This window comes from Phalaenopsis equestris, unplaced genomic scaffold (genome assembly GCF_001263595.1).
Source record: "Phalaenopsis equestris unplaced genomic scaffold, ASM126359v1 Scaffold000294, whole genome shotgun sequence".
Taxonomy (NCBI): Eukaryota; Viridiplantae; Streptophyta; class Magnoliopsida; order Asparagales; family Orchidaceae; genus Phalaenopsis; species Phalaenopsis equestris.
Window position 1 is genome coordinate 1 of NW_018164736.1, and position 24,027 is coordinate 24,027.

The 24,027-nt window shown below is 31.1% G+C and overlaps 1 protein-coding gene across 2 annotated transcripts; it reads right to left on the reverse strand.

Moving 5' to 3' along the window:
* Positions 1-699: 699 nt before the first annotated feature.
* On the reverse strand, positions 700-23,892 carry LOC110025222 (RNA polymerase II transcription factor B subunit 2-like). Of its 2 annotated transcripts, none has more exons than XM_020725561.1 (16): positions 23,654-23,892; positions 19,301-19,439; positions 18,682-18,849; positions 18,354-18,422; positions 11,284-11,377; positions 11,102-11,202; positions 10,933-10,978; positions 10,561-10,620; positions 9,549-9,617; positions 6,959-7,042; positions 6,805-6,888; positions 5,086-5,171; positions 3,187-3,277; positions 2,354-2,434; positions 1,254-1,328; positions 700-1,153 (listed from the first exon to the last, which is right to left on the reverse strand). In XM_020725561.1, the coding sequence occupies exons 2-16, from the start codon at positions 19,411-19,413 to the stop codon at positions 1,019-1,021; spliced, it is 1,356 nt and encodes a 451-aa protein (XP_020581220.1). In that variant the 5' UTR covers positions 19,414-19,439; positions 23,654-23,892; the 3' UTR covers positions 700-1,018. The 2 variants fall into 2 exon arrangements, with proteins under 2 accessions (XP_020581220.1, XP_020581219.1); XM_020725560.1 differs by having other exon boundaries at positions 18,354-18,425.
* Between the last annotated feature and the right edge of the window lie 135 nt (positions 23,893-24,027).

Sequence of the window (24,027 nt, forward strand, 5' to 3'; positions counted from 1 at the left end):
AAAGAAAACTTCACCATATATAAAATTCTAAAAACCTGAAACCCATACATTGAAATATCTTGTGCAAACTTAGTCGAAGAGATTAGAGCTATAAAAACTGATAATTAAAATCAGAGTGAAATTTGCAGCAACGATCAAATGTCATAGTTATCATTTGTGTAAAACTATGTAAAATTTTGAGATATTTTATCTCCTTCGTATTTTATTTACTCTTAGTGATTGAGTTAGAACTTGTCTGGATCACAACATTACTTTTCCTCGAGCAACGAACGACTCCAATTTGAAAATTATCCATGGCTTATATTAAAGGTTGGGAGTTTGTTATTACGCGGGTGCAGATCAAACTCGAGAACTTAGCAACAGCTTGAAGGCTCTTACCAAAGGTGTTAGTTAGTAGCTAAAATCTCTAGGATTTGAGTGAATAACAATAGTATTGTAAATAACACAATTTCATTTTAGTTTTATACATAATTAAATTTTGAATGTTGAACATCAAACCATTGCCCCCACTAAAAGTATTCAGGATTAACTTCTAAATGAATTAGTTGATTTCATCAAATGATTAGATATTCAAGTACATATCACACAATAACAAAAGATTTAAGTATTTAAAGTAGAAAGCATAGTGAATAACAATAATAAGAAAATATGTTTAACTTATCAAATCAACAACATATTAAAAAATGAGGAGATGCAGGGCCAAACTTAGGATGGCTGATGTTCTGAAGCTCATAAACCTTGAATAATTCCTTAAATCCGCAACTGTAACTCCTTGGAATTCTTCTGAAACTCTGCTGATGCAGAAGGCAAAGCCATCTCTAGCTTCAGTGTTCATTTCAGAGAAAAAAATAAAATATCAACTAGTGTCGACATTAGTCCGTCCTATAATTATTTACATGGGGCTATTTTAGTCTCAAACTCTATAAAAATATCAATTTAATCATTATATTTTCTAAATGTTAAGAGAGTCGATGGACTATTCTGACATTTTTCTCAAAAAAAGAATATCATCAGTCATCTACTTGGAGCGACGGAGAAAATCTCTCATTTGTTGGTGTAGTTCGCCGCGAACAATCAACCGCATCTTCTTCGAGTCTTCCCACAAAAATCCGCCGAACTCCCGTGCGAAATCAGCAGCACCTTCAAATAACTCCTGGATGCCAAATATTTTATGAAATTGCAAAAATTATAAGAAATTTGCAGGGTAACAAATGATAAAGAGTTTAGTGATATGTGGAGAGTAGAAATGCCACCTTTGATGGGAAATCTTCATAAAGATGTGAAGGAATCATCTCGACCCGGTTTCGATCTGTTTCCCATAACCTAATCTGTCGACAATCGATGAGTCAATATTAAGAGCTTAATAGTGAAAAAGGAACAATTTTGACATGGAAGAATTACATTCATACCACTCAATTTCTATGTATTTACATTGTACATTCATATCACATTTAAGTATGCCTGAAAAGCTGTATAACACTTCTTAAAAGTTTAAGAGGTACTTCTGATGGGATATTAAAGACTTTGGTGATGAAAATGTAAAAAAGCAAAATTTAGGTGTTAGATATGTAAAAACATAGGAATTAAGTGGTATGTATGAAAATGCCCCTTTTTAAAAAGCTAGCAGAACATTTAACTGGCTTTAACATGAGCAGCAGGTTCAAATAATGGAAGGTGGAACCCGTACATTCTACTGGTCCAGAAAAAAAGAAGAATATTTGGGGTATTTACAAATATACTACACAATTCTCATCTATTTACATATCCAACACCTAGACTTTCATATTTACATGCATACCACTCAAATCTTTAACATCACATAAAAAATAGCACTATTTGAAAAACTAAAATACACTTTTTCATGCATAGGTTTATAACAGCAAAATGTTATAAATGTAAATATCAAACTTCAGTTCTTAGATATGTAAATACATAAGAATTGTGTGGCATGCATGTAAAATTCCCAAAAAGATTTTTAGTACAGCAGATTCAAGCATGTAAAACCTAGATCAACAAGCATCAGGAAGCCTTAGAAAAATACAAATTACAATCCAATTGATAATTGGTACTTCATCTTCCCAGTAGAATTCACCACATACTGAATTAGCCCAATTCCAATGTATTTACATATCTAACACTTCCATTTTACTTTTACAGTTATACCACACAAATCTTTTATATCACATAAAAGCACGATTTTTTTAATTTTTTTTAAAAAAAGTGAAAACACATTTTAGTGCATAGGAAGGTGGCATATATGTAAAATACTAAATTTAGGTGTTAGATATATGTAAATACATAGATGTAAATCTTCCAAGAAAAAACATTGGTGCTCCTTGACGGCCAACTATACCTGATCAGTGACATTCTCTGGCACTGTTGGTACTCTTTCAGCAATTCGAGGATGCGCATTCTGCTGAAGGAAAGAAATTATCTGAAAGAACACAATTCGGGAATAAATTTCAAAAGGCAGACTTAAAAAAATTCCAATTTGACCCAAGAAATAGTACAAGTTGCTAAAGATCCCATTAAAAGAACCACTCCTGCATTTCTTTTTCTTTTTCAAATTCTCACTCAAATATCGAAATTCATAGCAAGACTCCAAACGATGTTTTTTTTATTTGGGGCATTTACATGCATACCACATAATTTTTACGTATTTACATGTCTTCCACATAAACAATCATATTTACATGCATACCACTCAGATGTGCAACAACACGCAAAAAAAATATCACCATCACCATCTTTTTAAAGGTAACTTACACCTTTTCATATATAAATTTATGACATCAAGGTGTTATAAGTGTAAATATCAAACTTATATGAAACTACATAAGAATTGTGCTGTATGTATGTAAATTTCCCATTTTATTTTTATCGAATACCAAATTTTTTTATTATGGCAGGCCTAAATACATGGGCTCGACAGTTCAAAAAAATGAGCTAGGCCTTCATTTTGTAAATAGAAATGTTTGGGCTGGTATGTATGTAAATATCCCAAATTATAGAAAAAAAAAGCAATTTTCTAAATAGAAACTACTTGAAAGGGTAAAGTCATCTTAGTAAGAGGAAGGCCTAATTTGAAAAACACAAAAAGATGGAAAGATAGAAAGTAAAACAGTAGTATGATAAGGAAGTTTTGGACTCTAAATAATGGAAAGTAAATAATAGGGCGTTTCATGCCTGGTCAGCAGTGATTCCATTTTCAAAAGCTGTATAGAGGCTTTCCTTTGTTATTGCACCAACAATAAGGTTTGGCAGCTGGTATTCAATCCTGCAAAATAAATGAAATAAACTGATACAATAAAATGCATAATTTGGTTCCCGAATAATCATGAAAACGAATATAACTAATATATGATATTCCATGAAAATGATAAAGTGAATGTATGATAAAACTGCAAATAGTAGATATGGATGATTACTTAAATAAATAGACAATAGTATTTACTAACACGGTTGTAAAAGTAGACTTGTGTATTAACATATAGGAGGGATAGAAGATGCTCAAATAAATCGGATGAAGCTAATGATGATGATAAGTATATATGCATTTGTAAACCAAATACTATATAAAAATATATAGTTATAAACAGCGAGTATATTCCATCATTTTGATTTTATTCAGCTTCCTCAAGTCCTCGACAAGAGAGCCCTACCCACAATAGACCATTCCAAACAAATTGGTTTTGTTTGGGAACTAAATTTGAAAAACTCACTTGATAGGAAGCCATCACTTGGTTGTTTACAGATAGCATACATATTTTAGAAAGGGGCATTTACATACATACCACAGAATTCTTATATAATCACATGTTCAACACCTAAACTTTTATATTTACATGAATTATACTCAAATCTTTAACATTAAATAAAAAAATACCACTCTTACTAACTTTACAAAAAGTGAAATACACATATTCATGCATAGGTTTATAACAAAAAAGTGTTATCAATGTAAATATCAAACTTTAGGTGTTAGATATGTAACTACATAAGAATTGTGTGGTATGTATAAGTAAATTTCCCTTTTTAGAGAATGATGTTAATATTGTGTGAAAATAAAGTCATAATTTTGGTGGAATTTTTAATTCAAATAACTCATATTGATTTCTAATTACATCCAACCAAACAATGTAATATACTAAATTCACCATATCAAAAGCAAATTCCTTAAGCAATCAAATGAGTCTTAAGACAACCAAAGAAATACAATAGCTATGTTTTCTCAAATGACGTGCCCCACAGGAAACAAGTCCTCACTATCGGTAGGGTTTAGATTTCACTTAGCCAAAATGATTGAAGGAACAAAGGAAAAATTACTCCATCTAATTGATGAGTAATCCATCTTAGTCAAAGTGACCATATTTCAAAGATCCAAACTGGAATCCTGGCTTGCAAAAGAGAGTCCATGTCAAATAAATCTAACAAAGGACGATTTTTTTAAAAAAAAGAAAAAGGAAAAATTACATAAATAATACACGATTCTTATGTATTTACATATCTAACACCTGAAGTTTGATATTTATATTTATAGCACTTTAGTGTCAGTAAGGACCACGGCCTTAGGCGGACCAATTAAAACAGAGAGATTCACATACATTTTTACTTGGGAAGTGTTTTCATTCGTCCACCGAATCGAAAGTTGACATATATGCTTGCATGTAGTTTAGGAGGTTCTTTCAATGATTCAAAATCATGACCTTTGCATTGCCAAGAGATTACTTTTAATACAAAATAAAGTTTTGAATTTTATGTAGAAGATAAATATTTCATAGTCAGTATATTGCAAATTTCTTGCCCATGCAAAATTCTAATTATAAAGTATCTGGCCTCACCCTGCATTACAAAGTAATTACAACCTAATCATACCTCTTATGCCAACCCTTTCCCACCTTGAATACTACTCCATAATCCATAAGAATAACAGTTTATGTTAATCTAATTTTTTAGTAGCAGAACTAAATGCCTAGAGAGAATGATTCTCATCCAAATTATCACCACCCACAATAGTGATTTAGAAATAAGTTGACGAGTTTCTTAATGAAACTATATTCCAGAATAATTTAAAGGCTCAATTACCTTGAAAATAAGCGCAGAATCTCACTGTGTAATTTGGAAGTTGAGTAAGCATACAACCTGAAGTTTGTTTCCACAACCATAAATCCCTATTGGCAAAATTTCAGACAAGAAATCAGTTTTTAACATTCCAAGGTAAACGATCTGCAAACAATTTTATCATGAGGATGCATAGATGAATATATTAAGCTGCTTATGGATGCAATAATAAATTAAGATGGTATTTTTGAAATAAAAAACTGAAAATATTAAAAGAAAATATCTTTTATTCAACTGCATCTACTGGAATTTAAATATAATTTTTCTAGGAAGCTCATTCAAGAAGAATGAGAACAAATATCATTTTTATTTGGGGAAAATGTTACATTTTGTAAGTTTTTGAGCACTAGGTAGTTCACTCCATTACTAAACGTAAGTCTGCTAGTCCTTAAGTTTACAATAAATTTGCTCGAAACTACATGTAAAACAAATAAATTATAGGTAGCAGTGTCAAATTTGACTTCAGACAAAATTATTTGACCCGAACCAAAATAGTTCAGAATAGTTAAATCTTCTATAAAAACCATGAAATTATGCTTATTTTAGCCCATGTTTATACCATATCCTCTTCAGCAATGCAAGCTAATATTTCCTTCAAAGACCAATGGTAAATGTTGTTTCCATATACCATCCTTGATACATAACATTTTAATTTCTTGCTTGGTGTGGGAATTTCTTTCAGAAAGCAATGAAATGAGCCAATAAAAGCAAATTAATGAGGAAAAAAAACATAATATGAGACCCTTAGAACAGAAAATCATTGGACCAAGGATAGTTTCATTGAATAATTTCTCATTGAATAAATGTATGTGAATTCATTGAATAATTTCTCTGAAGCGTTTTAAAGTAAAACAAATAAAGTTAAGTAATGAGTTCACATTCTACAATGAAAAAAATAGTGTAACAAGTTAATTATTCAACACTCTTCCTTTATTATTATTTTCTTTTAATGGGGCAGCATAAATAAAATTTTGGGATAAAATTGTGATCTTTTGCATTGCAGCAAATTTCTAAGACTACAGTGCTCTCATCAAAATATTTAACAATAAGAGAGGCTATACGAATTCTAATTAGTATAATCCTTCAAAAAAGTCAAAACAGCAAAAAAAACCTGTGTTTGCATGTCAAACACTATTAAGTAAAGCCAGCCCAAAAAAAGTTTTGAAACAGCCATTTTTCAAGCCTTTTTAGGCTCATTCATGTTTACAGTTGAATTTTGTCTATTTCATTTTAAATTTTGAAATTTTATAAGGGATTATCTTCAATTATAATAGAAATATTTAAATTTTGGAATATAATTTGCAGTAAGTTTGGCCTTATCTGTTAACCTTTCTTTTGTAAAAAAGAGATCCATGTTATTAAACTTAGGGGTATTTACATACATACCACACAATTCTTATGTATTTATATATCTAACACTTAAACATTCATATTTACAAGCATATTACTCAAATCTTTAACAACACATCAGAAATTCCACCACATTACCTTTTTAAAAATGAATTACGCATTTTCATGCATAGGTTTATGACAACAAGGTGTTATAAATGTAAATATCAAATTTTAGGTGTTAGATATGTAAATACATAAGAATTGTGTGGTATACATGTAAACTTAACTAAAATTTAAATATTTTTCATTTAATTGATTTGTTTTTAAATATGTGAAAAGTAAGAACCAAACCTCCTTGCGTGACGATGAATCTGACAAGCTAATGGAGAGATTGGTAGCCAATTTGGTCGGAATAAACCAACTTTCCTTCCTTCCCTGCGGGGAGTAATTAGAGATGGTTTATCATATTTAAGGAGTTAGAAGAAGGGATCAATAATTCACATGCCTGTTGGAGTTTCACTACTCCCAGGTCTGCGAGTTCCTTCACAGTTCTGCTTTGCAATTCAGTCAGACTGTTCATATTATAAGCCTGAAATTGAAAAAAAATTGCATGTCTGACCGATGTATTTCTAGAAAAAGAACGAACCATGACAAAAATTGACGATAAGGAGCTAAGAGATGTTCAGAAAGAACATGCATGGGTTTCTGAAAGCAGTGAAAATATAATATTGTTTAGAGCTTGTTTGGAATCAATTTTGTTTTTTGTTTTTTCTTTTCTAACATGTTGTTTAGTATATTTTTTCAAGGTTTTTATTTTTTGATTAAAAAAAAATTAACATGTTTTTGAAGCCACTCAAAACAACTTTAAGGTGTTGGGATTTTTTTAAAAACAATCATGCTTTAATCAAATATCCATACAGATCTGGTTTCAAATAAAAATATAAATAAAATAAAATAAAATAAATATCAAGAAAATTAAAAACAAAAAGTGATCCCAAATGGCCTCTTAGTATCCATTTTTTTTTTTAAAAGTCCTTGTTAGCTTCCCTCAGTTTCATTTCTTTTAAGTTAACTTAAGCAAGAACTAAATGAGTAGGATGCTCTAAGGTTTAGAATTTCTAATGCACAATACATTATGCAATGCAAATTTAGATGGGATCAACCAATGCAACAAAATACATTTTTTTGTGTGGTAAAGAGAGCTATGATTATCTGCCATACTCGCCTAAAATTTAAAAAGATCAAAATTCAACTCAAGCAAAGAGAATTTTCCTCTGCTACGAGATCAAAAAAAAATATATATATATATATATATATATATATATATATAACACAGGAGATATGGAAGTAATGGAAAGTTAATGAGAAAAATAAGATTGTTATGAATCTAACAAAAACCAACCACATTTTCAGCCAATAACAGAGAATGTGGAGAACAAAGTTGATATAAAGAAAGAACTCACAAATAGGAAAGTAACACATTTGAACAAAGAAAAGGCCTCTCCCATGATATTGGAAGTCTGAATTTGATCAAGGATTAGAATAGGAAATGGTGGGCTAATATAGCATCCTCTTAAACAGAGATGGTGTTAAGCATTTCTCTCAAAGGAGACACCAACCGAAACCAAAATCAGCGAGCAACTTGCGTTGGATATGTGGAAAAATTCAATTTAGGGCTAATTTGAATCAAGATAGAAAGGATGATCTACAATTCGAGAGACTTATCGCCTCTCTACCAATCCTAGACGCCTCAAGGAACACAAAGACAAGAAAAAAAAATGCAGCAAATCCAAAAACATGAAACAAACCCTAGCTAATTCACTCTACTAAATACTCCCCAAGATACATTGAAGCATCTGCCCAAAACGCCACTTAATTCCCCTCCTCTTGTACGTTATTAATGCTGTGTGGGCTCACTCAGGAGCTAGAATAGCCCTAAGCTGCTCCTAGGGCTTTCGTCACTCTCGATTGGGCCTACTGGTCTGGGCGGTCCAGACATGTCTTCCCTGTATCGTTTCGTCCGCCTCGTCTACAGGCACAACAGGCGTATGAGAGCCATCATTTGAGTACAAAAAGGAATAATTGAGCTTAGCAAAGATAAACACTAAGGGCTTGGTTGGGACCACTTTTGTTTTATTTTAAAAATATATTTATTTAATATCTTTTATGTTTGATTTTTATTTACAAAAAACAAATTAACTTGTTATTAAAAACACTCAAAACACCTAAAAGTTATTTTAAGTGTTTTAAAAATAACTAAACATGTTATAGCATACCAAACATATTCTATTTGAACTAAAACATAAAAAAAAACAAAATAAAAAAATAAAAAGTGATCCCAAACGGCCTCTAAACTACCCATAATAGTTGGGCCAAAGTTTGGATCGATAATAGAGGATTTTTTCAAGTACGGGTCATGCTTATTTAAAAGTCAAAACATTAACTAACACCTAGAATAGAAGCAGGTTATCTAGGTGGAAAAACCTTCTTAACTGCTGCTTGACCTGAATTTTTCAACAACAAAGAGAAAAAGAGAGGAATAGATCTATGAATCTACACCGCCTATGGTTCTTGAAACATGGGAAACTTACATACATATCACACAATTCTTATATATTTACATATCTAACACCTAAAGTTTGATATCTACACTTGGGACACCTTGGTGTCATAAACCTATGCATGAAAGGTGTATCACACATTTCTAGTGTATTTACATATCTAACACCTAAATTTTAATATTTACACTTATGACACCTCATGTTATAAACCTATGGATGAAAAGCTGTATTCCATTTTTAAAGAGATAGCGATAGTGGTAATTTTGATTTGATGTTAAAGATTTGAGTGGTATGCGTGTAAATATGGACGTTTAGGTGTTAGGTATGTAAATACATAAAAATTGTGTGATATGTATGTAAATGCCCCTTGAAACAATCAAAACTCACATGACTAGAAGAACAATGGCATTCTGAGCAAGCTCAAGAATTTACGTAATATCAGAAAATTTGGGTGTAATGTTCACTGGTTACAGGAAAATGAGTAAATTCACGCAGCAAATGCGTAAATATTTTTTAGCCAACAAAGTTAAGTACCTCTCCCAATGAATGAAAACTTAGCTCAAGAAGAAAAGAAATTAGATCAGTGGGATCTACTCCACGTTCCTGCGCCATATTAAATAAGATAAAACGTTAGAAAAGTCCTATAGCATAACATAAAAGCAAATAAAGATGACCAGAGAAGCTCTATCAACACCAAATAGCAGAATGTGTAACTGATAGGGCTGTAAATGAACCAATGCACTCGATGAACAACTCAAACTCAAAAAAATTAAGACTCGAATCTTAAATGAACTAAACACGAACATGATTAAACTTGCTCATTTATATGTTCATGAACAAAATCGTTTGTTGTTCACAAATAACTTGTTAAATAATCGATATTAAGCTGGAATATAACTCGTATTATATATGATATATTATTTAAATAAAATTTAATTAGCTAAAATTTATTTAATTATAGATTTAATAGTAATATATTATTATATCAATAATATTTTTAAATTAATTATTAATTATATATTTAGTTTATTATCAAATATTAACTATTTACAAATTAACATGATGAAATTCTAAAAGTGACCATCATTTTTTGTTCAGTCTCTTTTATTATACTTGATCCAATTGTCTTTAATTTTTTTCAATTATTTCTACGATTGATGAATGATTTTACATTATGGTTTGCTCTGTAATACCACTTTATTTAGATTTTTTTTTTCTCTTGTTTAAATATTTTTTTCTCGATTTTAGAATTCAATATTGTGGGAATATATCAATTATAGACACTAGATGACAACATGTGTTTTAGTTCATTTACTTATATGATTTATTCAATTGATTATTTATTCAGATTTGTAAAATTATTTATTATATTTTTATATAAAAAACTAGATACTTGTTCGAATAACGATATGTGAAAGGTCTTCAAAAGCTCAAGCCGAACATAAACAATTTATAATTGTACGAAGCCAAGTCTAAACTAAGGTATACTCGGCTTGGCCCTAGTGATTGATGAAAAATACCAAAAGTTACAGCATTTTGCTCTTACCTCAGAAGTTGTAATGTATTCTCTTATTATATACCAAAGTTGAGCATTTGTATCCATCAGCTGCTCATCAGAAAAAGAGGCATTTACATACATACCACCCAATTCCTAAGTAATTACATATCTAACACCTAAAGTTTACTTTTTACATTTCTACCACCCAAAAATTTCAGATCACATAAAAAACACCACCATTATAATTTTAAAAAGTGAGCTTCATGCATAGATAATGCGGCATTATGTAAAAATTAAAATTTAGGTGTTACATAGGAATTGAGTGGTATATATATAAAATTCCAGAAGAAGAAAATATGAGAATGAAGAACTTTTACAGAACTCCAATGAATACACAATAACAACTCAAACAACACGCACCAGGAATTGGAAACCGTGCTCCGTTAACCTTGAAGCATCATTTTCTCTGCAGAAAAAAATGCGCAATCAACCAACATGAGCAAACCTATAAATTATACATATTTTAAGAATTAATCCATGACATTTTAATAATCATCTGAGCAAAGAAGACGTATTAGAAACTGATAACCTGGAACTCAAGAGGCCACGCTGAAAGGCTCTGATCATAGATGAACTGAAACTCGTCAACCTTTCTGCTTGAGCTGAATTTATGAGTTGTAACAAGAAACACTGGTTTTACCATGTAATGGTAGATGTCAAGAAATATAAATAGCATGTAAAACTAAGGAATTGTAAGTATGAAGAGTTTACCTCCCATTGCTTGTTTGCGTAGGATTCCAATTCCTCCAAAGTTGGCAATCTCACTGCTACGCCCAAGGACATTGGCTCCCTAGACAAAGTACCGCTGTGGAACAATTTTAAAGATATAAAAGCTGATTACTAATGCAGTTGAATGATTATATAAAAAGACAATGGAAAAAAGTTCTTAAAGTTCTTGGAAATTTACATACGTAGCACAAAATTCTTATGTATTTATATATATATCTCACACCAAAAGAATCACTAATTAATTTAAATTAAAACAATATAATTAAATTTACCCCACTATTGGTTGTCCGTGTCTTCAATAAATATTATCTCTTCTATCGCTTATCTTTTAATCAATTAATTAACCTAAAAGTTTAGTTTAAAATAACACTGAATTAACAAGTCAGTAAATGCTAATACTCCTAAACTACTATAATACAAGGAAGAATAAATTAAAATGCATGTCAGTCATATTTTTAATAAATCAATATTAACATTTAAGATGATATTCAATGAATTTTACTATATTAATAACGTATCATTCTATATCTGTATAACCGTCACAGGAGCTCCTCTTCTGCTTGTCTTCCTTCTGGATCGCATGATAGCTTCTCTTCCACACGATCCTATCCACGCGCAAGAGCTATTCTGGATTGCACGAGAGCTCCTCAACAGAGTTGTTGCAATGTCTTCCTCTTTGACTCCCTTGCTCGCTGCTCAATGCCTCTACCTCCTCTGTTACGCTCCCTTCTCTTTGCCCTAGCCCCACTCACCGCAACCACATAATCCTAAGAATCCTTTGCTTCCCTCATCACTGTCATTCGACTCTCAAGTCAGTCATTCTCACCATTGCCTCTCTCAAGCGCGTACCTTTATAGAGGAAAGTAACCTTTGGTTTCCTGCACCTCACCTCATCTTCCCCCCAATTTTGACTCTTCATTTCCTCTTCCAGCTCTTCATTTCATTTTCCCCGAGTAACAAAACGGGACTACAATCTTCCTCACAAAACTTTCATCCTCGGAATTTATAAATATACATTGTCATTTCTCCTGAAGTAGATCGACATGATTTATCCATAAATTTTCTAGCGAACTTCTTTCTATAAATTTAATTGTTTTGCTATAAAATTAATCAATGAAAGAATTTATTGATTTAACTTAAATTTTTTATTTTTTTTATTATTGAAGCTTTCTTATAACTAATTCACCAATATTTCATTAATTAATCATAAATATGGTTTTGATATCATTTTTTCATGAACTGGCCCAGGGCTTGAAATTAACTAAGGCGGAAACAGACGGTCAAATAGTGAGAACTAAATTTTTGTATTTGTTTACCATTTATCAAATGAAAGAGTCACTAATTAATTTAAATTAAAATAATATAATTTAATTTACTTCTTTACTGATTGTTCACATCTTCTCTAAACATTACTCTTCTATCGCTCATCCTTTAATCACTTAATTAACTTAAAAAAATAGTTTATAATAACAAAGAGCTAAACAAATCATTGAATACTCATACTCCTAAACTGCATTAATATAAGAAAAAAAATCAAAATACATGTTGATTAAACTTTTTATAAATCAAAATTAAGATGTTATTTAATGAATATTACTATATCAATAACATATCATTATATATTTGTACAACTGTCACAAGAATATCGTCAAAAAATTATATCACTTAAGGTACTTTAATATCAATATCTTTTTTCATATACGTGCACGAATACCTTAACGTTTCCCCTCTAGTACTATAAAGAGATAACTCCATCATAGTCAATTATGCAAATATAAGCAATCAACATAAGCATATCATTCATATGTTTATCGAATTCAATTCAACATATTATATATAACATACACCAGTGCATGATGTTAAATATTAACAAGCATTTCTAACAATGTAACCAATAAAAGAAAACATATAAATCAAAATAAAGCTTGTATAAGTATCTACTAAAGCAAAAACACTGGAGAAGAACTAAAATATTATCATAGATTAAGAGTATGAGTATTCACCTCGATGATAGATGATTTGCTTGCTCTTAATTTGTATTACTTCTATCAAAGTATCATCTATAAAATATAAATATTCAATTATCGTTTTACTTAATTGTGTTTTAATTTAATTATGAATTATTGTTGTATTGCATTTTATTTAGAATTTGAATACTTCAAACTTTAAGTTTAATCAAAATAAATATTAAATATTATTAATTTATACAAAAAATACTTTTAGAATTAAGACCCTGACATTTCTTTAGTGTTATATATATATATAGATATAACTTAATTATACAAACATACCCTTGCCTCTTAGGTTGAAAAAAAAATCGCATGAGGAGTTATGAAGCTGTCGTTCTACTTTTTCTCCTTCGAGCACGACAAGTCTTCCTCTAGCTATGTATCAGTTTGATCGCATGCCAGAGAACTCATCTTCTTCTTAGGGTGCAATAAACGGCTTATCTTCCTTCTGGATTGCATGATAGCTTCTCTTCCACAATATCATGTCTATGCGCGAGAGCTGTTTTGGATCGCACGAGAGCTCCTCAACAGAGTTGTTGCAATGTCTTCCTCTTCAACTCCCTTGCTTGTGGCTTGACACCAACGCCAACACCTCCTCTGTTACGCTCCCTTCTCTTTGCCTTAGCCCCGCTCACCATAACCACACAATCTCGAGAGTCATCTGCTTCCCTCATCATTGTCGTTCGACTCTCAGGTAAATCATTCTCACCTCTGCCTCTCTCAAACGTGTCCCTTTTTAGGGCGAAAGTAACCTTTGATTTCCCAACACCTCTTCTCAGCTTCCCCCTAGTTCGACTCTTCAATTCGTCTTTTGGCTCTTCGTTTCTTTTTTGTAGAGTAACTGAAACGAGACTTTACAATCTTCATCACAAAACTTTCATCCTCGAAATTTATAAATAAACTGAGTCATTCTACTTAAGCAGGTCGACATGATTTATCCATAAATTTTCTATTGAATTCCCTTCTATAATTTTGGGTGTATCACTATGCCAAAATAAATATAATTATTAATTTGAGTTAACCTAAAATTTTAATTTTTATTACTATTAAAATGTTCTTATAATTATCCCCATGGGCTCTTTCATCAATATTTCATTAACTAATCCTAAACATAGCTCTGATATCACTTTTGCCATGACCCGGCCAGGGGCTTGAAATTAAGTAATGTGAGAACAAACGATCGGATAGTAGAAACTAAGTTTTCTATATTCATTTACCATTTAACAAATGAAAGAGTCGCTAATTAATTTAATATAAATTAATCTAATTAAATTTAACTCTATATTAGTTATCCATATCTCTTCCATCACTCATTTTTTAATCACTTAATTAATCTGAAAGATTAACTTATAATAGCAATGATTTAAACAAGTTAGTTACTCATACTTCTAAACTACAATAATATAAAAAAAGAAATCAAAATGCATGTCAGTTAAACTTTTAATAAATTAATATTAACATTTAAATAATTTAATTATACAAACATATTCTTACCTCTTATGTCAAAAAAAAATCACATGAGGGGGTTCTGAAGTCGATGTTCTTCTTCTTTTTCTCCTTCGAGCATGACAAGTCTTCCTTTGGCTATGTATCGGCTCGATCACACGCTGGAAAGCTCCTCTTCTTCTCGGTATGGGACAAACGACTTGTCTTCCTTCTGAATCGCATGATAGCTTCTCTTTCACACGATCTTGTCCGCGCGCGAAAATTGTTCTGTATCGCACAAGAGCTCCTCAATAAAGTTGTTGCAATGTTTTCCTCTTTGACTCACTTGCTCGGGCTCGACACCAACGCTGAAACCTCCTCTGCTGCACTTCCTTCTCTTTGCCCTAGCCTCACTCACGACAACCACACAATCCTGAGAGTCATTTGCTTCCCTCGTCGCTGTCGTTTGACTCTTAAGTAAGTCGTTCTCACCTCTGCCTCCCTGCGTCCCTTTACAGGGCGAAAATAATATCTGGTTTCACGACTCAACGCCTCATCTTTCCCCCTAGTTCGACTCTTCATTTCCTCTTTTGGCTTTTTGTTTCTTGTTCCCAAGTAACCGAAATGGGACTTTACAAACATTTTCATGCGAAGTTGTGACATCAAAGTGGTATAAATGTAAATAACAAACATTAGGTGATAGATATGTAAATATATAAGAATTGTGTGTTATGTATGTAAATTCCCCAAAATGTTTTCAAAGGGGGAGCATATAGTTCCCTTGTGGTCAATCCATTGACATAAAATCATAATCCTCAACATATGCCAAAAACATGGATTGCGACCTCTTTTCATTTTTGTGAAATTTACATACGTGCCAAAGAGTTCATATGAATTTACACATCTCACCTAAACGTTCATATTTACATTGATACTGCGGTGTCATACTGCCATATACCTATGCCAAGAAAAGGTGCATTTGACTTTTCAAAAGTTAGTAAAGTGATAATTTTGATGTGATGTTAAAGATGTGAGCGTTATGAATGTAAATATTAAAGTTTAAGCGTTAGATATGTAAATACATAAGAATTATGAGGTATGTATGTAAATTCCAATTAATTTTTACAACTTATTGTTCTTCTCATGTTTTTCCTTTTCAGATATTTATGATGTAGCTTATTAATGTACTGGAAAAATGGCAGATGATGGAGGAGATGATGAAGATCAAGCTTATAAGTTCATTTCATTTGATCACTTTTACCACCTAGAATGTATCCAAAGAACCAAAATTTACCTTAAATTCCTCCATTTGATTTCTTTGGTCATTTTTTTAGGAACTAAATGCATCCTTCTTACTTTCATCATGCTCGAATGACGCTAATCTAAATTGACACATCACTCTTAATAATACCTCACAAGTTCTTCAATATGTAAATATTTTAGCTTTCTAAGTTAGAATATCATTTCAAAAATAAAATTATGTCATTTCAAATACCTAAAAGATTAGTTTTTAATATGGATCTTTAAACATATTAAAATTGCTTGATATAATAAATCAAATTAGATAGTTCAATGTCAAAGTTGAAATTATTATTTATGTAAGTAAGGTGACAAAGTAGTCGTCGACTATTTACATGGGGTCGTTTTAGGCCCAAAGTTCATATAAGCGTTGAAATAGCCCTCGACTTTAAAATTGAGCTCTATTGGTCCTCCAATAGGGATTATTTTAACCCTAATTTAAGGATTATGTGACTAATTTGAGACTTTTAGAAATGGTAGGATTAAAGTGACCTCATACAAATGATCGAAAACTATTTTGGCACTTTACTCTTATTTATGCCGAGTAGGAACTTGTACTGTTGTACACTCTCATTTACTATTTATTTCACGAACATTGTTTATTTTTATTTATGGGAGTAAGAGTTTTTACACTCAGTCTTCTTTTGTTATCTTCTTATATTGCTATCTTCAAGGAATCTCAATTACAATTTATCTAATATGCCAAGTTATTGCCAATTACAAGTTGAAGTGTTGCAGTATACAGTGACTAAGTTGTTATTTTGTTCTACGTCAAGAAAAATGCTCTTGATCATAAATAGGGTTGAGTTATTATCAACATTGCAACAAGCCACTTTGTCGCGTCTCAAATTTCTCTGATAGTTTTTTCCTACATAAAATGTTCTCCAATCTTATGCATGGAATTAATTAAACACTACCATATTATTTTTCTCATTCTATGTTAAAAATTAGGATCCTTTTCATTTGGTACAAGAGTGGCATCTATAAGAATATTCATGTCATTCCCTTAGACAAACATCATCACTAAATGAAATCATCGGATGAAGTTCCGTTGCGAGTGGTGAGAGAAAAAGTTATGGGGATAGCCCAACATCATCACTAAATGAAATCATTGGATGAAGTTCCGTTGGGAGCGGTGAGAGAAAAATTATGAGGAAGAGCTATGCTGAGTTACTCTAATATTATATAGAAACATGTTAGAAAACTTTATTGATAGAAGAACCGTCTAAATAAAGGAGATGATTGATAATTTGCCCATTAATAACAAAAATACTTTCCAAAACAAAAGAGTTTCAGAGGCTATCTAAATGTAACTTCTAAACTGCAATTATGACTATGAGAAGAATAACAAAATGAGCACCAAGAATGTGAACCATTATATGATAACATTTATTATAATGAAATGTTAGTTTTATCCATTCATCAATCCAAGTTGTAATTCTTGATAAATCAACAACAAGCCTTTATCCCACTAAGTGGGGTCCGCTATGTGAATCCCTTTTCTCCATTGTGTCCTACTGAGTGTCATATTTTCATTCAATTCTACATGAATCCTACTTCTGGATAAAAGATTCTGACAAAATTATTCATAGCAGTTGATAGCAAGGGAGACTATAAAATTGAAAGTGACTAAACGAATACGTACTATGCAGAATTTGGTGATTAGTAGTTGAAATGAGTGCAAATATTTATATATTGTCTAACCAAAGAGACATAAAAATGCCTATATAAATAAAACAATGAATCCATGTTGATCAATTTCTAGTATTTAATATTTAATAAAAGTTCAACGACACTCGCAGGATGTTGCAACTAACGTCTGTCTAGCCATTAATCATAATTCTAATCAGCATTTGTCTCAAGTATGTGTGAAATTATGCTCCTTACAGAAAAATAGTACGCAGCACAATAGGAGCCTAAATACTCGTTAGGTATGGATATCTTTCGACCTTCTTAATGAAATCTTCCGACCTTCTTAATGAAGCCACCTTCTAAAATTATATTGTCTTACAACTTGGGCCTACAAAAATGAATTGTAACCTTCAAAATTTAAATTGTAGTCAATAAGAGAAGAAAAATAAAGTGAGACGAAAGTGGTTCCTATTGAATACAAAATAGGAGAAAATAGACTTAGAAGATTTAAAAATGCATAACAGAAGAAATATTTTCTAGTAAAGCGCATAAATAGAATGACACGAGATGAGCTAAGAACTTGCTTATTACTCAATGGAATTAATGGAGAAAGAAGATTTACAAAGCATAACCAAAATAATTCAAAAAAATTTTATGCTGATTACAGAGAAAAGAAAATTAACTTACCCTTGTACCAAGTACTTTTTCAAGCTGCTCTGAAAAATAGGATTCATTCTGTAACTAGTGTCCTTCTTCCTGCTGGAGATTAAAAAGAAGATTAGTAGCATGCAAGCTCTTTGATAGCGCACTTCCGCTAAAACTTCTAATAGCATGTTTCAAGATTCATAACTTCTATTAGACACCTAAAGGAGTATACAACAATTATATGATCAGTATTCGTAAAAAGATAACAAAGTAACTTCGAAAATGGCGTGTTTATTCTAGCAGATAGATTAATGGGCCTATTTTAAAAAAAACAGCAAAAAAGACTTGAGAAAAGTTCAACCAATCAAACCTGTCATTAATTTCAAGAAAAACTCTCAGCTGCAATAACCGCTCGATTGCAACTCTATGCTTAGAGAATCCATCTGGCAGAACCCACTCTTCAAATGACTTAGCTGTTACTGGGGATTCAATAAATAGCATTTGCAAAGCATACTTCTTAGCCAACGGTGGCAAAGATCTATTCAAAAGAGAAAAATTAGAGCAGACTTCAAGTTCTAGATTTACATTTTCACCGGCCCAAGAATGACACATTGCTCATAAAGAGACGATTCAGAGCATAACATAACCTTTTCAGTAACCTTAACACTAAAAACAAATAGTGTAAATGTAAATTAATTTCCTAAGTAGAACTTTGATTGAAACAATAGTTGAAGAAGTGAGAAAGTACAGTAAACTAAACAGAAAACCAAGTTTGCAGAGAAATATATAAAAAGGAGTTAACAATATGATACAAACAAGTAGACCAAAGAAAAGGTAAAATTATATATGCTTGCACAATTTATTTAAGGCAGATGTGAAGATTCCAAAAATTTCTAGTCAACATTGCATGTGATAGAAAGAGAAGTAAGATTTAAAACAAACACTAAACTTCTAGTAGAGATGTAAAGCTACAAATATGGCACATATACCTGAGCACAGCCTCACAAATAAAGGTGCTCTCGTAGAGCTTGTCGAGCTTCATGGCAGGAAGCCCTGCCACCATGTCCATGAAGTTCTTCGGGACAATCCTCACTTGTGGCATCCTTGCTCTCCCTCTTGTTCAAACCACTGATGCGAATATGAAACATTTTGTTAGGGGCCATTTGGTTGAATTTTATTTAGATAGTAAAGATATTTATGTAGCAATGTCATTTAGATAGCCAAGTTAAATCTAGAATGCAATGTATTTGATTCAAGTTGTCAACTTTATGGAAAGCATTACATTCTAAAATTCAAGCCGTTTGGCTTGATGCTATTTCTAGTGTGTATTGCACCAATCGGTAAGATGATCATCTTTTGAAAAATAAAGCTAATTCTAACCTATATTAATAGTGGTGTCCAAAATCCTATTTATGAAGGTCAAACCTTTCAACAATCACATTTAGAGTCAACATCTTTTAACTGAAAAAAAGAATGTCAAGGACAATTTCCAATGAATGAAATAATTACAAGAGAATTTGGCTATAGAATTTAATATTAGAAGTTCAAACTTTCACACAAAAATAAAAACTAAATATCATGCACAAAACAAAAGATATGAGAGAACAAAGAAAGAAGATCAAGTAAACTATGAAATTGTGACTAATAAACTTAGATGCATGTTAAAATTAAATAGGACCCCTTACATGGATTGCTTATGCTTCCATAGATTAGGTGAGGTTTGATGTATTTTAAGAGGCGCTTTAAAAATGTAATGTATTTTATTAAATTAAAGTTGTTTGGTTTCATGTAAAATAAATTTAGGCAACGTTTTATATTTTTTGGTTGGATATAAAATTTGAAGGTCCATAATGCATTACAATAAAGACATGCTAATGTTACCACCCCATCACCTTTTTTTGGTGAGCTCTATGATAGGACAATGCTAGTCTCATTTATTAAATATTATACCATAACATTGGAGGCATATTCCATATCCTCCATAATAATCATTTTGTTTTTCTCATCATATAAAACCTATGAAGTTTTTTTTAACTATTGGATGACTCCATTGTAAATATGCTTCTCCGAATGTATAATTAGAATTACATTATTTTATAGATATTTTAATATCAAATCTCTCATTCACTTTTTTAGTTGCACAATAGCATCAAAATTTTATCATCCTTAAAATTACATAAGCTCTTTCAGACTACCATAACAAATTATAAAATGGCATTATTTATTGCTTAATTGTATATTACATGGAGTCTTCAAACTAGGAAGCCTAATGAAATTATTTTATAATTCCTCAATAGCCTACCATAATATTTTAAAATATAAACTAATATATTTTCTTCAACATTGAAAATTAAAGTGGATAACACAATTATAAATACAATGTTTAAGGGTATGAAGGAACACAGTGACTTACTCAACAAAAAAGTAAATAGTGTCCACAAGAAAACCTTAGAATGAAAAAAAAAAAAATACAAAAGAAAGCAAAACTTAAAATCCTCATGCTACATACCTACATACAAGCTATGAAAATAAGTATCAAGCTTTGTCAAGCCAAATTTATAACATTCAATTAATTAAAATTCAAATGATTTGTTTTCCAAATTTTAGATCATTCAATTCATCGGTCATGCATATGTAACACCAACATTTTACAGTGTGATTGCTCAAATGACACGATTCAACATTTCTAAATATAATTCCATGTATCATGTTATTCTATAAGCAACTAAACATCACAAACTTCAATATATAATTTATGATGTATCCCTCACATTGCTTGATGTATTCTTTGAGTTTTTAAATTTTTCATTGACCCGTATTTCATGAACCTTCCCAGCATTACCATACTTTCTGGATTATTGAATTTCACGCTATCATCTCCAAACTCATGGAAGGGTAATATAAATTCATGCTTTATCCTATATTCCCAAGCCTATCAAGCCTAATTCCATCATCTTCGTGGTCATGTTTCACTAAGTTGTTCTCTAGCATAATTAACTCTTTGTGTTAGCTATTTTACTAAGGATTTGAAGAAGAATGTAAACTATGATAATATTTGAAATGATTCATATTATTTGTATTTTTACTTGAAACCATTAAAACTTTCTAATAAATACATCCATGTCCAAATCCTCTGCATGGTTTCTTCAATCTTCTTCTCTTATATTTTTGTTGAAATTATGCTTAATGATTAGATTGTTGCATAACCAAAGAGGTTTCATTTTTATTTATTGATTTATTTTTACTTCCATTCTTTTGTCAAATATAACATGTCTTTTGCTAATGAAATATGAAAGTTATGTTTATTTAAATTTAGAAATTATCTTATAGTAAATTAGGCTCCATCCCCCACCACCATCCTTGTTTTTGCATTTGAACAATACAAGTCTACATTCATTACTTCATCAATTACATATAATTTCAATTCTAAAAGTAACTTAAAACTTCACTACAATAATCAAGCTTTAAAAATAAAATTTAAGTTCTTAGATGGAGATTTGCAAGGAAATAAAAAAAGAGTTAATTAGACATTTTCTAATGAGAAAACTTTGTATGAAATTTATCATTGAAGCCATGGTTCAAATTGAATCATTTTTAATAAGCAACTTACAATACTATATGATACGTTCTACTTTTGAAAGCTATACAAGAACCCATTGGAATTATTCTACATATACACCTTGATATCATGTGTAAGAAGCTAAAAAATAAATCGGGGAATTTCCTGTAGTAGTCCGAACTTTCACCGATCAAGTTGTCCACTTTGGCCTAATGACCCATGATATTGTCCAATTGTTGTAACTTCCTAGAAAGTCGCACATCACAAAAGTGCTCCCATACAAGCACACTTAATTTTGAAGTTTCTATTGAAATTCCAACTGTTGTACCTAAAAGTGTCTCAATGTTTAAGAGTTATGCTTTATTTTACTTGAGGGATTTCACAATCTCCCCCACTTAAGTAATCGACGTTCTCTTTAGTATTCTTAACTCAAAATCATCAAAATAGTATAATGCTTTGATAACATTTGTAATAACCCAAACTCTCACCCATTGAGATATTGACTTCTTTGGCCTCTTGATTTTGTCCAATTGGTGTAACTTACAAGGAGGTCACCCATTTCATGAGTGCTCTCATACAAGCATGTTTAACTTTGGAGTTTTTGTTGAAATTCTAACCGTCACACCAAAAGGTAACTAAATATTTAAGAGTCCTACTTCATTTTATTAAAGGGGTTTCACATTTTTTAATGTAGTTTTCAAATAAGTCAACAAGAATCTTATACGAGTAAATCAGTAAGAATGTGTTTTTCAAAAAGCAACAGCTTCATACTAAATCACAACACGTTAGTATGCAAGACTTATGAGTCTCAAGATAACAAACGATTTTTCTAGCTACTCATAAGCATAAAAATAAGCTTAATTTCCATGTTCGTGTCTCTACAAGAGCATGTGATATAAATGAAATAAGTATTAATAAAAACATGTGAAAGGTAAGTTTATTTTTTGCACATCTATTTTTTTGTTTCTACTAATATTTTAATGACAGGCTTTCAATAAATTATTTTTTTATTAATGGCACATAATAGTTGTGAATCAAAGAGAATACTATGACAGATGAATGTGAATATTAGTGATGAGATCATTAAGATTTAGGGATGGTTGATTAACTATGTTTTGTATACCATATTATTTCCATGTTTATTATAGTTGAAGGAAATATACCCGTGTTCTTACAAGAAGCTCCTATATGATCAAGAAGTTAATAGAATTTATATCTTTGGAAAAAGAATATCTCAAAAGAATATTAAGTGTTATTTTATATCTCTGAAACATATAAAATAAATGAAAGCTATTGGTAAGTGTGCCTAAGTTATACATTCAAACAAAATATAATTATAAAATAGGAAAATCAATCAAGCATATATTAACATTTTTTTACTGAAATGAATCAAACACCTAATACATTACAACCATGCATCTAACTCAAACACAAAAGATTATATAAGCAACATTAAAACATGAGATGTTCCCTTTTCCAATAGATTCATTAACAAACATAGAAATATTTCCCTTGAAAATGTACAAATAAAAAACCAAATAAATAGATTTTAGAGAGATTTGATAAAAGATACTCAAAGCACACCAATTCGAAGCCCTCCATAACCCTTCTTCTCCTGGTCTTCCATTTGCCGCTTTTAATTATACAAAACTTTTTGTAATTCAATTTAAAAAAGCATTTAGACTTCACCAAAGAACAGTGGGTTTCAATTCCACCTTTTCTTCACTGGGTATAGAATAAGAGCGGCCTGTGTGGGAGTATTATTCCTTCAGAAAAGAATTACCTCCTCAGCGGACTTATCCTAGAGTTTCTCAGAAGTTCTTCTTCTCCGTCGTTGGGGGCTTCTCCGGCGAAGACGACCGGCCGGCAAAGAGGAGTAGCCTTCTTCTCCGTCCTTGGTGATTTCTCAGACAGCCTTCTTGTTCGGTTCCGGGTAAGATGGTTCCTCCGGCAGCTTCAGGCTTCTGAAACGGGAGATCGGCGGCTCCTCTCGCGAAGCAGAGCTTAAATAACATTTTTTAGAAGGAGAGTCGGAATTTACTTCAGACAAAGTTATTGAGTTGTTTAATTGTTCTAAAAATGAAATAATAAAATTTTACATTTTTACTTACTTTTTTATCAGTATGCTGTTTGATTATATATATATATATATATATA

Excerpts from the sequence above, each read along its gene's own strand:
- LOC110025222 (XM_020725560.1), bottom strand. The coding sequence starts at position 19,413 with ATGCCACAAGTGAGGATTGTCCCGAAGAACTTCATGGACATGGTGGCA. Across the intron at positions 7,043-9,548 it reads GTTTTCATTCATTGGGAGAG|GCTTATAATATGAACAGTCT; the intron begins GTACTTAACTTT and ends TTTCAATTTCAG. Across the intron at positions 6,889-6,958 it reads GAGTAGTGAAACTCCAACAG|GGAAGGAAGGAAAGTTGGTT; the intron begins GCATGTGAATTA and ends TACTCCCCGCAG.